Source organism: Pelodiscus sinensis, chromosome 1 (assembly GCF_049634645.1).
Source record: "Pelodiscus sinensis isolate JC-2024 chromosome 1, ASM4963464v1, whole genome shotgun sequence".
In the NCBI taxonomy this organism is placed as follows: domain Eukaryota; kingdom Metazoa; phylum Chordata; order Testudines; family Trionychidae; genus Pelodiscus; species Pelodiscus sinensis.
The window spans coordinates 142,454,872-142,471,948 of NC_134711.1; the positions used below are offsets into that span (position 1 = coordinate 142,454,872).

General features: G+C 46.7%; 1 protein-coding gene across 3 annotated transcripts in view; it reads left to right on the plus strand.

Moving 5' to 3' along the window:
• The window catches only part of HGD (homogentisate 1,2-dioxygenase), a 42,210-nt gene extending 27,297 nt beyond the window's left edge, over positions 1-14,913 (plus strand). For all 3 annotated transcript variants that reach the window (XM_006132904.4, XM_006132905.4, XM_075905273.1), the window contains 5 exons: positions 3,512-3,636; positions 4,694-4,798; positions 10,559-10,685; positions 13,763-13,944; positions 14,619-14,913. In XM_006132904.4, the coding sequence (XP_006132966.2) occupies positions 3,512-3,636; positions 4,694-4,798; positions 10,559-10,685; positions 13,763-13,944; positions 14,619-14,750 (671 nt within the window). In that variant the 3' untranslated portion in view covers positions 14,751-14,913. The remainder of the gene's footprint in view (positions 1-3,511; positions 3,637-4,693; positions 4,799-10,558; positions 10,686-13,762; positions 13,945-14,618) is intronic.
• The last annotated feature ends 2,164 nt before the right edge of the window (positions 14,914-17,077 follow it).

The following is a 17,077-nucleotide window of genomic DNA, read 5'->3' on the forward strand; positions in this document are numbered from 1 at the left end:
CTGTACCTTATTAGTGTGCATAAATGCTTGTTGGTGCAAGGCCAAAAGTCTACACAACCTTCTATTGTTAAAAAGGTATCTGCTTCCTCCACTTTGTATTGTGTTTTCAAAGGACAGAGGATGAAGAGGAGGTCTCTGATTTTTCTTCTCCCATCTCCTACAATGGATGGGCTAAGAACCCAGAAAGGATTCTCCAAAAGAATTTCTGAGGGAGCTAGAGATCATTACTATGGTCAGGATGGGAGCCAGATCTCAAATGTAGTCTTTTCTCTTCAGATTGTGTATTCCTTCATTAACATAATACAAGAAGCTGACCCAATTAAATTTATAGGCAGCAGATTTAAAACAAACACAACAAATTATTTCTTCACAGTCAATCTGTGGAACTCTTTGCCAGGGGATGGGGGAAAGGCCCAAACTATAACAGGGTTACAACAAGAACAAAATAAGTTCAAGGAGTATAGGTTCATCAATGGCTACTAGCCACAATGGGCAGAGATGGTGTCCCTAGCTTCTGTTTGGCAGAAGCTGGAAATGGGTAATAGGGGATGGATCACGATGATTGCCTCATTTGTGGAAGACAGGATACAAGTCTGGAAGGACCTTTAGTCTAGCCTAGTATGGCCATTCTGACATTCTTATATAGAGATGAAATGTATCTGCCCCCTTGCTGTAAAGACCCCACTCTCCTTCCAGAGCTGAAAGAGAACCCAGGAGTCCTGTCCGGGTCTCTCTCTCTCCATGGGGTTAGTAACAAAGTAAGAATATTCATTAAAATGTTAAGGCTAAGCAATGTCCCCTAAGTGACTGCCACAAGATGTCAGAATATGTTAGTGTTAGAGCTGAGTGGATCTAATTATTTGTTTCATTTTCTTATTTTTTTTTATATATAGAAATTAGATAGTGCTCCTGTCAGCTAACTGCTAAGTTATCTCCCCAAAAAAGTAGAGTTTTCCATTGCCTTAATAGCCCCTGGATGGAAATTATGTTTGTGGGGGGGGAAGGCAGATGGGGATGGTCCCCCCTCCATTTGGTGCTTGGCTTGTACTGGGCATGCTCATTAACACTACTGAAGCCTCAGTCTGCCCCCCATGCTCTCACTCCCCCCCTCTGCCCCCATCATGTCATGCACAGGTCGGTTCCCCCCTGCCAAAATCCGAAATGGCACTCCTGCTCCTGTGTGAAATGTGCGCCGAGAGGTCCTTTGCCTTGTTCACTGTGGCTGTGTCTACATTGGCATCCCTTTCCGGAAAAGGGATGCTAATGAGACACTTCGGAAATGCAAATCCACGGGGGATTTAAATATCCCCCGCGGCATTTGCATTTACATGGCTGCCGCTTTTTTCCGGCTCGGGGTTTTTGCCGGAGAAAAGCGCCAGTGTAGACGTGATTCTCCGGAAAATAAGCCCTTTTCCGGAAGATCCCTTATTCCTACTTTCAAGGAGTGCCTGCATGTACTGAAGTCCCGCGGTCTTGTGGAATGAGTGATTCTTTGACACCCTTAGCTGTAGCACTCCAGCCAGGATACAGCAATTTCATATTATTACAATCCGTGCCTGTTTCATATGATTATTTATACCATTATGCCTATGTATTTGTAACAAGTTTTTTCATTAGTTAGCATTTTTCAGAGGTACCTTGGAAATTTTTATGTCTCTGAGAAAGGAGAAAATCTATTATAACATCCACTTTTTGGAGAAAAGAAAATGACTGTGCTTGCCTGTAATTCTTCTTTTCAGAAGGTAGTAATTATAAGAGATCCTCTCCACACCAGTCACTGCTTCCCCCAGAGATCATGATGCTCTATATATTATTCTTGTTTAACTTCATTTTTCACTTGAAAACTGACAGCTAGAGGAAAGTACTGACTGTTAAACCTCAGCAGCAGGTAGTAATGCCTAGCACTTTCATCCAGGGAAGTCAAAGTGCTTTGTAATATAGGCAGTCCCCGGATTACGTACAAGATAGGGACTGTAGGTTTGTTCTTAAGTTGAATCTGTATGTAAGTCGGAACTGGCGTCCAGATTCAGCCGCTGCTGAAACTGACCGCCAGTTCTGACTTACATACAGATTCAACTTAAGAACCCCAAGTCAGCTGCTGCTGAAACTGATCAGCAGCTGATTCCAGGAAGCCCGGGGCAGAGCAACTGTGCCTCGGGCTTCCTGTAGTCAGCGCTGGTCAGTTTCAGCAGCGGCTGACTTGGGGACGTCTGGGGCAGAGCAGCTGGGGTGCTGCTGGGTTGCTCCAGTAGCACCGCTCCTCGGCGCTACTGGACCAACCCAGCAGCACCCCAGCTGCTCTGCCCCAGGAGTCCTGATTCAGCCACTGCTGAAACTGACCAGCAGCGGCTGAATCAGGATGCCTGGGGCAGAGCACTTGGGGTGCTGCCGGGTTGGTCCAGTAGTGCCCAGAACGGCGCTGCGGGACCAACCGGCAGCGCCCCAGCTGCTCTGCCCCAGGGTCCACAACAAAAGCCTGGTCTGCTGGGGGGGCACACTAGCTGCGCCCCCCCCCCCCCCCCAGCAGACCAGAGACAAAGGGAGCAAAGCGGCAGCGGGGGGTGCCTCGCCTCTGAGGCTTTGCTGTGGCCGGACCGCTTTGCTCCCGGTGCCCCTGGTTTGCTGTAGACGGTCTCCAGCAGACCAGAGGCACCGCGAGCAAACCCGCAGCCGCGGCGGGGTCCCCCGCTTCTGAGGCTTTGCTCTGGCAAAGCCTCAGAAGCGCGGGACCCCCCCGCTGCTGCAGGTTTGCTCACGGTGTCCCTGGTCTGCTGGAGACGGTCCCCAGCAGACCAGGGGCACCGGGAGCAGCTTTTCTCGCCCCGGAGCTCGAGGTGGCTGATCGCTGCCTGTGAGCTCTGGGGCGAGAAAGCCCCGTTCGTAAGTGCGGATCCGACATAAGTCGGATCCGCGTAAGTCGGGGACTGCCTGTAACAACAACAATAATGAGAAGAAAAAGAATGCTTAGCACTCATATGGTGCTTTACACTTTAAAAATGTTCAACGAACATTAGATAATTCTTACAGTACACCTACAAGTAAAGTATCATTAGCCTCATTTATTTATTTTTCACACATCCAGAAATGTGTTAGTGCCTGATGACTTTCTGGATAACTTCCCCCAAATTTATACAAGCAGTGAGTGGCAGAACTTGGAATAGAAAGTCCCTGCTGTCTAGTCTCTGCCACCGTGAGATAACACTCCCTGATTATTGAGGGTATATAATAGTTTACTAATCTGGGCTGTGAGAGCTCTGGCTGAGTCCCATAATGGGAATGGATTTATGTACCTGGGCATGTAACAGTGACCCCTGTATGAGCATATGTAAATAGTAAATATGTAAATAATTTTGTTGGCCATAATCCGCGTTATGAGGTATTGTCGAATATGGAGTATCTCTAAGATCATTCAAAAATACCGTCATGTAACTAGAGAAGGGCAACAGTCCTTACTCTGTAAAGATATCACCCAGAATTTTGTGGGTTTTTTTCTTTTTTTCTTCTCTCTGAGGGGCCAATGGTCTAGCTAACCCACGCGATTTCTTAGTACCAGTTGCCTGGTATGAAGATTGCCAAGTACCAGGTGACTACACAGTGATCAGCAAGTACCAGGGCAAGCTGTTTTCAGCCCAACAGGTAAGGAAATCAGAATCCTTTTCACAAAGACTTGATCACACTGAAGCTCTGTTAGTTACAATTAGTACACTTTATAGTACTGTTTACCAACATGGCAAATAACTGTGGGGGACCAGTCCTTGTACTACTGAAGTTAGTGGCCAAATTCCCACAGAATTCAATGAAACTAAGATTGAATCCATAGCTGGCTGGCACATTTCTCCCTCCAGCTAAAATGCTCTCTGTCCATCATAAATGTACAGGCAGTCCCCGGGTTACATACAAGATAGGGACTGTAGGTTTGTTCTTAAGTTGAATTTGTACGTAAGTCGGAACTGGTACATATTGTAGGGGAAACTCTAGCCAAACATTTTTCCAGAGCTCAGTTTTATTCTCCCACACCTCACTTCCCTCAGTCCTTTATTCTCAAGCTGAAGTGTCTGCTGAGAAAAGCCGCTCTGTGTCTCCCTGGTCTGCTGGGGGGGGGGGGGCGCGCTAGCTTCACGTCTCCCTGGTCTGCTGGGGGGAAGCAGCTAGTGCCGGGTTGCCTCACCCCGTTTGTAAGTAGGGATCCGATGAAAGTCGGATCCATGTAACCCGGGGACTGCCTGTATCTTAAAGAATTGTTTGACTCTACAGTTAGCGATTCTGTGCCTCGGGGTGATGATCTTTACCTCACTGCTTCCAAGTGCTATTCTGTGGCCTATGTCAAAAGAATTGAGTGTGTTGTGTGGAATGGTGTTGGTCTAATTTCTAGTGAGCAGGTGTTCCCCTCATCAAAAAATTGCCATTACAACCATGAAAGAGTACATGGGCCTTGGATACTGAAGGCCCCCTATCACTAGAGATGAGGCAGGGCTGAGGCCCCTTGGCAATGTGAGGTGTGGAGAAATGTGCCCTGCCACTGCCCAGGCAGTATCTATTCTATTGATATACAGGGAGCTTTGGAGTCCCGGCTGGCACCATTTACTAACACTGAATGTGTTTTGAATTACAGAGCAGTGCCCTGTATGTTACTAAGGAGTTGGAGAGTTCTGTGGATAATCCTCTGCCCTCTTTGTTTTTCTTGAATTGACAGGATTTCTCCCCATTCAATGTGGTGGCCTGGCATGGGAACTATACACCATACAAATACAATCTGGACAACTTTATGGTCATCAATGCTGTTGCTTTTGACCATGTGGTAAGTTCTGGGGCTGTCAGTACAGGACTGTGTGAGGTGGAACAAAGCAATTGGCTCCTATGAAATCCACTGAAAAACTAGGTTTCTTATTAGGAGCCTAAATATAGATTTAGGAGCAAAACTGGGGCACCTGCGTTTGAATACTTTGGCCTAACTTCTCCAGTGCCACATAATGTGGCAGTGACAGAGATAGAAATAGAACCTGGATCTCCTGACTCCCAGTCTCTTGCTTAAAGAGCTGCAAAATGCTGCTGCTCCTCTTCAGCTCAATCTTCTGCTTGTTGCTCCACAAAGCTGACATCTAATTCAGCCAAACACCAATGTCTGTAAGTCCTTGGAGGTGTAGGCCAAATCCTGCAGTGGTCTAAATGACAGTGTAAGTGATATGGCAGGTAACCGGTGAATTAGAAGTCTGCGTAGCTTGCACCATTTTGGCATCCAAAGAGCTGTGACTCTGTGTCTTTTGGGAACAGCTGGGAAAGCATTGACAGTGCAAGGCAAGACAGACCGCATACAGGGTAGGCCTGGTTCTCCAATGCATTACACCTTTTTATGATGAAACAATGGGTGAAACTGGTGTACTAGGGTGGGGACTTGGGCCCTGCATCCTTATGTCAGGGAATCTTCAGCTCTCCTGCTTTTTGCTTTTTTTCTTGCACTCTGAATAGGTAATGGGGCGGGGGGCAGGAATATAAGATACAGTCACTTTGTACATCACCTAAATTGATGGGACTTAGTCTAGTTTACCACTTATTCCTGATTTCTGACAGACTTTCTCCAGGCATGTAGCTGACAGCACGGTGTGTCCCTGCTACACTAGACAATTATTATTACTTACTGCTCTTATTTAACATTTCTACTGTGGGACCACCATTGCATTCTAAAAGACAAGACCTAACAGGTGGATGAGACAAACAAGTAGGTCAGGGTGGGGAAGACAGAGTAATAGCTATAACAGGACGGGCATGGTTCTAGCCGACAGGCATTCTCAGAAATCTGTTTCAGTGGGAGTGGGTATGAAGATGTCCCAGACAGGATTCTGATCTTTTTGAATGGACAGAGGTAGGACATAAGAGAAGGTAACCTGGGACACTGAGAGAATATAGTCCCATAGGCATCCAATCACCTTGAATAACTTAAATCTTACCATTTGCAAACCTTCCTGTTCGCCTCCTGCCTAAAGAGAAAATACTCTCCTTGGAAACTGTTCCCAAGGTAGAGTAATCCTGTGCCTTTAAGGCAGAGGTGGACAAAATACAGCCTGTCTCCCTCCATCACACAACCCAGCAGGAGTCTCGGGCAGGGTCCCTGGATACTGCACGCCAGGAGGCTGATCAAAGTGACTGGCTGCAGGGACCATGTGCATCTCCGTGCCCAGGGGCGGGGGGGGGCAGGGGAGGGGAGCGGAGCAGAGGCTTTGCACACTGCTCCTACCCCAGCGCAATCTCACAGCTACCATTAGCTGGAAACTAGGCTACTCCGAGGGCGTGTGGTTCAGAGATGCACATGGCCTCTGCAGCTGGCTGCTTTGAGCAGCATGCAGGGGCATTACAGCCAGGGAGCCTGCCCAAGGGTCCCACTGGGCTACTGGCCGGGAGCCATCTAAGGAAAGTACCACCCAGCCAGAGCCTGCATCTGGTATCCAACCCTTCCCGCATCCCAACTCCCTTCCCAGGTCATAATCCAAACCCTTTGCACCCCTGTTCCTGTACCCTACCCCCTCCCAGGTGCTGCACCCTAATCCTTTACCCGAGGTCACAACCCCCTCCTTCACCCAGACTCCCTCCCAGATACCACAGCTCCTCCCGCATCCCAATCCCCTACCCCATGCTCACTTCTGCACCCAGCCTGCATCCCAGACCCCACACCTCCTCCATTAATTATCATAGAAGAGTAAGGTTCTTGACCACTTACCAAAGTGTTAGTTTTTTGATGGGGGGACCACTCCATCACCCACCTCTGCTTTAAGAACTGAGGGTATGTCTACACTACCACCCTAGTTCGAACTCAGGTGGTAATGTAGGCAACCGGAGTTGCAAATGAAGCCTGGGATTTGAATTTCCCGGGCTTCATTTGCATAAAGTCGGGCGCCGCCATTTTTAAATGTCTGCTAGTGCGGACTCCGTGCTGCGCGGCTACACGCAGCACAGACTAGGTAGTTCGGACTAGGCTTCCTAGTCCAAACTACCGTTACTCGTGGAGGATCTCCTGACGAGTACTCTCCTCTACTCAAACTACTCGTGGAGGAGTAATGGTAGTTCGGAATAGGAAGCCTAGTCCGAACTACCTAGTCCGTGCCATGTGTAGCCGCGCGGCACGGAGTCCGCACTAGCGGACATTTAAAAATGGCGGCGCCCTGCTTTATGCAAATGAAGCCCGGGAAATTCAAATCCCGGGCTTCATTTGCAACTCCGGTTGCCTACATTACCACCTGAGTTCGAACTAGGGTGGTAGTGTAGACATACCCTGACTGAATAAGTGCACTCTTAGTCAAGTCTGTAACATCCTGTTGATTAGAGATTATCTGCAGCTTTTTACAATCAACTGAGCAGAGCAACCCCATGGTACCTGACTCAAGCAGCAAGTTTTAAATGTTCCTGTGTTACGCTACAAGACGTTGTGTGACATCACTATTGCTTTTCACACTGGATCCAATCCAGCTCTGGTGTAAAGGGGGCAACTTCCTAAGTGCTGCACATGCTTACATATCACTGAATGTGGCCCAGTTCACTAAACAGGGCCAAGCAGGGGAACTTTGCACCTACAAGGAGAGTTGACTATTGGAATTGGTGTCCACTGTGTAAATCAGAGAAGGTTTTGCCTCAAATTCTCATTTTGATTCACCTCTCGTCGTTAGAAAATGACTTTGCAGAGTCTTTCCTTTGGGTCCCTGGAGCCCAGGGCTATAACTGTATTTGAAGAATTGGCAGTTTTCATCGCAATAGTTTCTAATGCTTATGAAAAGTAACAAAAGCCAAAATCAATGCAAGCAGCTTCTCTTATAAAGAACCAGCCCTGTGAAACATTTGTTTTCATTACTATAGCTTCTGCAGGGTTTCTAGTTAGGCAGCCAACAGAAAGCATTGCTCAGACTCCAGTTAAACAGGCCAGGAGAAAGGATGATCTTGTGATGAAAACCCAGGGAGTCAGACTGGAGACCAGTCCCAGCTAGGCTACAGAATCACTATGTGACCTGAGGCAAGTCACAATCTCTCTGTACCTCAATTTCCCCACTAGTAAAAAAGAAAAGTGATTATTTCCCACCTCATGAAGGCCTTTGAGCAATGTTCCCTCTATTTTTTCCATCCATATGTGGAATATATTTTGTTATGCGCATCTAGGCATGTCGTAGAAACACATGCTGCTGGCTGTGGGCACTCTGCTAATCACATGGACAGTATATGAATCTCTCCTGAGTGGCCACCTAACTGCACAGCTTACAGGGAATGCTGCCTCTGAACTGAAGTTTGTAGTCTGTTGCATGTTCTTGTCTCCAGTAAACTTCATGGAAGGGATTGAGGAGGAGTTGTGGACTCAAGGCTTCTGTCACTGTCTTACTGTGCCATCTAGAACAAATCACTCCCTTTCCTCATCAACTGAGGGGATGAGAGCACTGCCTCACTGAGGTGTTATTGATTTGTGTCTGCAAAATGCTTGGAGAGCCTCAGACAATAGTCCCCTCTAACCAGTGCACAGCACAGACCCACAGCTGCTTAATGGGTCCCGCCCAGCCAGCGGCTCAAGACTCGCACACGGAGCTGCCTGGCAGGGGGAGGAGCACTTCTTCCTCAGTGACAGCACCAGCTCCCTGTTGAGGAGGAAGGGTGTGGGAGTGCACTGGGGGTGGGATGTCTGGAAGGGGGTGCAGGAGCCTACCAGGTGCAGCTTAGGGCAGCCCACGTGGCTCTGTGTGGCTTTGTGCACTGCCCACCGCTGTGATTCGGCCAATGGGAGCTATGCAGTGCGGGGGGATGGGGGGGGGGGCGTGCCTTCCGTGGAGCTGTCTCCCTCCTGCCAGCAGAGCCTGCAGAGAGGATCCAGACCCAACTTGCCTGGATTGAGCATGTAAGGCTCAGGACTCCCCACACACACACAGTGGAGAGACAGCGCTAGCATTCCATCCATGGTGCCCACTGCGTGGCTAGAGCACAAGCACTGTCTTGCAGTCCTGGGGAATATGGGGGGAGCCCTGAGTCGCGCAGGCCAGATCAAAGTAAGCCATTATCTGAGCTGTAGGTTCCCCACCCCTGCCTTACACCCTATGATCCTCTAAGGGCTTACACACTGATTGTTTAATAATTTGTTCCGATATCTTTCCCGGCATTTAAATTAACCTGACTAGTCTATAATTTCCCAGGTCACCTTTGTTTCCCTTTTAAAAGATAGGGGCTATGTTTGCCTTTCTCTAGTCATCTGGGACCTCACCTATCCTCAAGGAATTCTCAAAGATAATTGCTAATGGTGCCAAGATGGCTTCAACTAATTCCTTAAGTGCCCTAGAATGAATTTAATCACATTTTGCTAACTTGAATACTGAATATATATAAGTAATTATTGTAGCTAAATATTTTTTAATTTGCCCCTTTCGCTATTTTGGCTTCTGTTTCCTTCCCTGTTAATATTGCACTGAGTATTTGATCATTATTAACCTTTTAGTGAAGACTGAAGGAAAAAAAGGCATGAAACACCTCCACTTTCCTAAGGACCTGCACTTTCCCTCCTCTTTCTCTTGCTCCTAATGTACTCAGTGAACAATTTTGGCCATAGCCTTTCTGATTATGTCCCTAGCACACTTGTGCTATTCTTTTGTTCTCTGCAGTTTATCCATGTTCCCACTTTTTGTAGGATTCCTTTTTAATTTTCAAATAATTAGAGTTTCTGATGGATCCATACTATTCTCCTGTCCTTCCTTCACATCAGGATAGTTTGCAGCTATGTCTTTTAGAGAAACTTACTAACTTTTCTTTCATTTAGATTTTCTTCCCATGAGACCTCGCCAGTTCTCTGAGTCTGTTAAAGCTTGCTTTTTTAAAGTCCATTGTCCTTTTTCTGTTGCGGTCACTCCTTTCCCTTAGACTTGTGAAAACTATCATTTCATGAAAGCTTTCACCCCAACTGCCTTCTACCTTCAGATTCACAACCAATGTCTTCCCATTGGTCAGAATCCATGCTAAAATGACAATTCCCCTGGTTACTTCCTCCACTTTCTGAAACAAAAAGTTGTCCCCAGTACATTCAGGGAACTTACTGGAAATTTTGTGTTATGCCATACAGTATTAAGGGAGCTGGGGGTAGAGGGCAGGGAGAGGAGCACAGCTGTATGGTCTGCCTGGTAACCAGCAGTCCCTGCAGGTTTGAGGAATTTATAGTGTTATGGGCTCAAGACAGCCCCTCTTCATCTCTTGCAGTAAGTGGTGCAGTTACCTGAGGTACCCAGTAGGATCCAGAGAAGGTCAGGGGTGGTAGAGTGCCTGTCTTGGGAGAGACAAGACTTGGGGTTCTTCTAGACCAGCCAAATGAAGAAGCAGCCTATTCCATCTCCTCCTTCAGAATGGGATCCAGAATGTTCAGAATGGGATCCAGGGCATGAATGGCTGCTGCAGAATCCCACTCACCATCCTAACCACTTCTAAAATGCAGAGGGGGAGAGGCTGACTTGGCAGGTGTGGCTCAGAGGATGCCGCTGAACTGAGAGACCTGAATTTGGCCATGTTTTCTGATTTGCCATCCTGTTTGGTGTTTTGTTTTGTTTTGTTGTAGGACCCCTCTATTTTCACTGTCTTGACGGCCAAGTCAACACGACCTGGAGTAGCACTTGCTGACTTTGTCATCTTCCCACCCCGATGGGGAGTGGCTAACAACACCTTCCGGCCACCTTATTACCACAGTACGTCTGCTATTACTGTTATGCTTGAGAAGTGGGTTGGAGAAGGGGGTAAAAAAGCCAGGCTTTCTGTACTCCACTCGAACCCCAAGGAGAAAGATGGCTTTGCCCTGCATCCTCTCACTCAGCTAACATGGACTACTTGCAGCCAGCCCAGTCTCTCTTGAGGGAGGAACGAAAGGAAAGCTGCCCCCATTTACAGCAGCTGAGGACAATTGGAAGGGAGGTGATGGGGCTTGCAGCTACATACACACATTTATTTGTATCAGAGAAACACTGAGAGGCCTCACCAACATTGGATGCCCATTGTACTGGCTCTGTGCAAATGCCTCGTCAGCGTACGTCTGCATTGCAAGAGAAGGTGTGAGTGTCGCACAGGGAGGAGGACCTACATCAACTTTAATCTAGAGCAGATAACAGAAATAGTGAAGATGTGGTGGCTCAGGCTTCAGTGCAGACTCACTGCCTTTGTACAGCCCCACAGGGGACCCTGGCTATGTATTAAGGTTACCAGCCTGCACCAGAATCTGTGCCTCCATATCTCCCCAATTATTTATATCTGCACTAACTATATTAAAGCTAGCATGGGTGTACCTGTGCAAGCTATAACTGCATGTCAATTTGCAGTGTAGTCATACGCTATAGATAGTCCCTGCCGTCAAGTGCTTGCCATCACACTGGAGAAGAGAGACAAAGGGCAGGGGCAGGGAAATATCCCTGTTTCACAGATGGGGAATTGAGTGAAGTGACTTGCTTAAGCTCATTCAGGAAGTCTGTGTCAGACCTGGCACTGGACCCTAGATGTCCTGAGCTCCTCTCCACTACCATAACCACAAGGCCATCCTTCTTCACCACTTCACATGTATCCAGTTGGAAAGTGATGCTGTTGTTGTTACCCAGCAATATCTGGAGAGCTGACAGGCAGAGATTAAGAACCAGTATCCTTTTCAGTCCTGTTTCCAGTGGCAGATGACTACATAATGGAAGAAAAATAACCCCTCACCAACACTAACAGCTTCTTTTTGAGTGGCCCTGGACAGGGGCCAAAGACTGAATGCATGATAAAGATTCTTTTTCTCCTCAAGCTCCAAGCAGTTATCCTCCACAGGCATGGGTGAAGCACGTTGATAGCGCAGAGCGTGGGGAAAGCCTGGTCTTGTTGTCCATGCTGTGCCTATAAATAGGAGGCCTTGGGTTTCAGGGTTGTCATTGCCCACACCTTTGATAGCACTAATGTCACTTAAAAACAATCATATGTATTGTGTTCCCCTTAAATATTTGTATAATAATCATTTCCCCAGCCTTCCTCTCCTCCCCTGCCATTCCTTGGATTTAGTTCTGAGGGACACCTGTTTTTTTGTTTTTGTTTTTTTTCCTGGTAAAACCCCAGAACCCTGACAGTGCAGCGGGCAGTTGAGCTATCCCAGAGACAAGTCCCTGGTGTGTTCTCCTGCTCTCATGTCAAATAATGAGAGAGAGAGAAAACAGCTAGAGACCAACTATGATAGGTCACTGTGTATGTGCTTCTGAAACGCTAAATTTGTATTTATCAGATTGCTTTTCATCTGTGAAATGGTAGGGTATAAACTCACTGAACACATTACACTGGCTTAGGAAGTGCCCAGTCTCTTATCTCTGAAGGTATTTATATGACTGTTATGCCGGTAGCATCCAAATATCTGAGAGTCATTAATGTATTTGTCTTTGGCAGCCCACTTGGGGCAGGAGGGGAGAGGAGAGTTCTGTTTTGCCCATTTGACAGATAAGGAAGTGAGGCAGAGTGCAGTAAGTGGTTTCTCTGTGGTCACACAGGAATTTGGTAGATGAGTCAAGAATTAAACCTAGGTCATTTCAAATTCTAAGCCAATGTCCTATCTGTTAGGCCAGCCTTCCTACAAGCTACTATCCAGTCTTAGCTACACCACTGTAACATCTTTCACTACTGTGTAACATTCTATGCCTCCAAACATAGTGTATGAGCAATTTCTATGAAAAATTCTCAGTAAACCATTCTTATGTATGATACTGCAGATTAACAATGAGTAGTAGTGTATATTTGCTTGCATTTTAGGGTACCTATATTTTGCTAAATTAATTTCATAGTTAAATGCTTCATCTCCTAAATTCCACTTAAGAAAGGGTACATTGCTCATTAAAATGGAAATGTAAAGAACACAGCTAGCCCCATATGGCAGGTTTTACAAAAATGTATAATCAAGCATAATACTAACTACACTGAGTAAATCCATTAGAGTCAAAGCTAGTGAGGTAAGTGGGTACTACAAGTGGTTAGTTGTCTACAGAACTGGAACTCAAATACATACTTCAGAGAAAAGAGAACATACCTTCATGAGATTTCAAGAGCCAATTTCAGCAACCCTTAGATGTGTGGCATCTTCTTCCATACTGCATTGCTTTCAGTGGGATTAATGCGCATCATGAACACTGGTGGCAAAATCTGGCCTATAACAATTAGAGATATATTGGACTTTTATGACCAAGAAGATAAACTGTTACTGGCTCTGTCAGTGACCTACTATGTGGCCTCAGGCAAGTTACTTCAGCTCTTTGTCTCACTTTCCCCATCTCCAAAAAAGCGATAAGAAGACTGGCCCTCCTTTATAAAGTGGTTTGCAGCCTAAAAGCATAAGGTAGTAGTATTGGCTCCTTTACACATGGTTTTAGTGCCAATATAATTAAAGCAGTGTGGAGGCAGTAATACTGGTGTGGAGGCAGTAATACTGATTTAAAGATGTTTATATTGGTACACAGTATGAACTCCTTACACACTGGCATAGCTGCATCCAGATGAGGTTTTACTGCTTTGACGATATCAGTTTCTGAATACGTATAAATGTGGTGGTACAAAACCTGCATGTAAAGGAACCCTAAGAGCACCATGTACTGGGTCATGAACCCTACATCTTGCATCACCCCTGCAGTTGCTTGGAGGTCCTGGATTTAGGTAGTGAACTGGTCCAGCCCTACTCAGTTTGTGATCTTAAAGGTGATGGCCACCTTGCTGCAATGACTGCAAATGGTATCCTGTTGTAACATCAACTATGCCTCCATTTCTGTAGGGAACTGCATGAGTGAGTTCATGGGGCTGATCAAAGGGCACTATGAAGCGAAGGAAGAAGGGTTCCAGCCAGGAGGGGGCAGCCTGCACAGCATGATGACTCCCCATGGTCCAGATGCTGAGTGTTTTGAGAAGGCAAGCAAAGCCAAGCTACAGCCTGAGAGAGTTGCAGAAGGCACCATGGTAAGAGCCCCACAGAGCAGATAAAATGATTGCCCAGCCAAGTAAAAGATCTAGCAGCAGCACAACCCGCTAGCAGCTCAGACCCTTGCTTTCCTGGTTGAAAGTGTGCCTACGGAGAGAGATGAAGTGCTGACCACCTAAAATTGGGGTTAGATTTTCATAGGTGCCCCCCCTCCCCCATTGTGATACAACACACTGAGCTCTTCTGACAGTCTGGCCACGTAGTTTGGCATTTGAAAGGGAAGCTGAGATTTTTTTGGAAATTCAGGCCTGGCAGAAGCACCCCCCCCCATTCCTCAGACCAACCAAGGAACAACAATGATTTGTTCTAGAAAAAGATCCCCCATCAGGCCTTGTCCCAGGATTTCTTGGATGGTCTTGATTCTCCAAGATGTTCCCAGCTTCTAAAATCCCTGTGGGACCTGCCAAACACCAGCATTGCAAAGGTACATCTTAATGGGGATTAGGGACAGTGTAGTGGTCTGAGCTAGATGCTTTCTCCCCTTGACTGAGGAGACAGGAGTCATGCTGGGCTGGCCTCAGCTGTGAAACTTCCCCAGGTGAGGAGCCAGTTCTGCACATTTGATGTATTGTTTGTCTATGACTAATAAAGTATATATTCAGACTCCCTCCTCTTCTTCATGCCCTAATGTACTTTCTGTGGTTCCCAACAGGCCTTCATGTTCGAGTCCTCCTTTAGCATGGCTGTTACCAAGTGGGGCCTGAAGACCTCCAACTGTCTAGATAAGACCTATTACAAGTGCTGGGAACCACTGAAAAGCCATTTTACTCTCAGCTGCAAGTAAACAGAAGTGAGCTGCTTGTGCACTCTCAGGCCAGTCACAGTGATGGAAAACAATCAGTGATACTTATCTGGCTGGCAAAGGAACACACATCTGTCAATACAAGGAGCACCACTGCACTGCAGTCATTTCAACAGCCACCAATTAAATGAATTACTCTTGCAAACCTATGTGTCTAGCCTTGAAGCATAGTACAGTTCAAAGCTTTCAAGCATCCAATTCAAGGATAAGAGCTGCAGTGCTCAAGCCATGAGGCTCCCGCACCAGGAGGGATGGTACGAAATCTCTGCCCTGTACTGAAGCGAGATAGTGGTAGACTTCCTCTCTCAGGACACTCAGGCTACATCTACACTTGCGGCTTCTTGTGTCAGAAGTATGCAAATGAGGCTAAGCATGAAATATCGCAGAGTCTCATTTACATACCTAATGAACCACCATTTCTGCAGAAGAGGCTGTCTACACTGCCCCTTCTTGCGCAAGAAAAACCCTCTTGAGCAATGCCGTTATTCCTGAAAATAACTGGCGTAACGGCGTTGCGCAAGAGGGTTTTTCTTGCGCAAGAAGGGGCAGTGTAGATAGCTCCTTCTGGCGGAAGAGCCTCTTCTACAAAAATGGCGGTTCATTAGGTATGCAAAAGAGGCTCGGCGATATTCCACGCTTAGCTTCATTTGCATACTTCTGACGCAAGACACCGTGAGTGTAGGCATAACCTCAGGGTGCATCTACACTGCAGGGCTTAGCTCAATTTGTGTAGATTATTTTGAGTTATGTCAGTTGTATAGCTTATTTTGAAATTGGGAGCATCTACACAGTACTTATTTTGAAATAGAGCACTCTTCCTCTGACTTCCCTTACTCCTCATGCAATGAGGGTTACAGGAGTCAGAGTAAGAAGTCCTCCAGCTTGACAGTATTTGGACATTATTTTGAAATAACTGCTTGCTGTGTAGATGCAGACTAAGTTATTTCGAAATAATGTTGCTGTGTAGACGTACCCTCATGAAAGTAGGATGTGTCTTTTACACGGGGATGCTTGGGGTAACAATTTAATAAAGAATACTCAAGGTATGATCTTTCAGTGAGAGGGTAAGAATAAATAATAGGATTTGGAGGAACCAGCAGGTCAGGTCTTAGACCCAGCAAACATACTGCCAATCATGGCAAGGCTACTTTTCCAATAGGACAAAGGGCCCACCCTTCAGCTCCTGCTCATTTACCTTTTCCCAGCAATACCTGTCTGGGTTTGTCAACACGAAGGATGAGTTTCACAAAGGAACTCAGGTACCTAAATCCCCATTGTAGGCACCACTATGATGCACACAACTCCAGCTTGGCTGCTGCTGAACCCTGTAGGTCCCTAAACTCTGTGGATACGTCTATACTGGCATGATCTGATGCAAGAACTCTTTTGTGGAAGAGTCCTTGTGCAAAAACTCTTCCAGAAGAGAGCGTCTACACTGGTATGTGCGTTTGCACAAGAGATGTGCTTTTGCACAAGAGCATCCATGCCAGTGTAGATGCTCTCTTGTGCAAGAAACCTCTGATGGCCATTTTAACCATAGGGCTTTCTTGTGCAAGAAATTCATATTGCCTGTCTACACTGGCCTCTTGCACAAGAAGTTGCGCAAGAGGGCTTATTCCTGAGCGGGAGCATCAGAGTTCTTGCGCAAGCAGCATTGATTTCATACATTAGAACATTAGTGTACTTGCGCAAGAACTTGTGGCCACTGTAGACAGGTAGCAAGATTTTGCACAAAAGCACTTGCTTTTGCACAAAATCATGCCAGTCTAGACGCAGCCTATGTGTTCCTGGCAGTTGTGAGTGCTGGCCACAGGGGCGGGGGAGAGAAAGAGGTGCCACTGGCCAACCACTGAGGACTGGCTGCCCCAAACTCCACCCCTTCCACCCAAGGCCCCACCCTTTCTGGCCTTACGAGGCTATTGGCTCCGCTGCCCCAGAGTCAAGTCCCCTTCCCCTTATTGGATGATGCTTTTAACATGCAGTGAATTGGTTGAGTTACAGCCTTGACTTCCCATTGCTTTATGGATTCTTTATCAATTGCTATTGCACACTAGCCCAAAAGTGCCCCCACAAGCATTTGCACACATTCATCTAAATCTATATATTTTAGAAATGTGCATCTGTCTGACTGTGTCTGTTCAAGAACTCCTCCTGAACAGTAAGATTTGGTATGCAGCTTCCTCTTATCCTAACTTAAAGCAAGGTCAGGGTTTGGTTGTGCCAAAAATGGGAAGGGCTGGGAATGGGATTGTTTTCCATAAGATGGAAAGGGAGGGGCACAGAGAGGAGGGATCTGATACTGAGAGTAA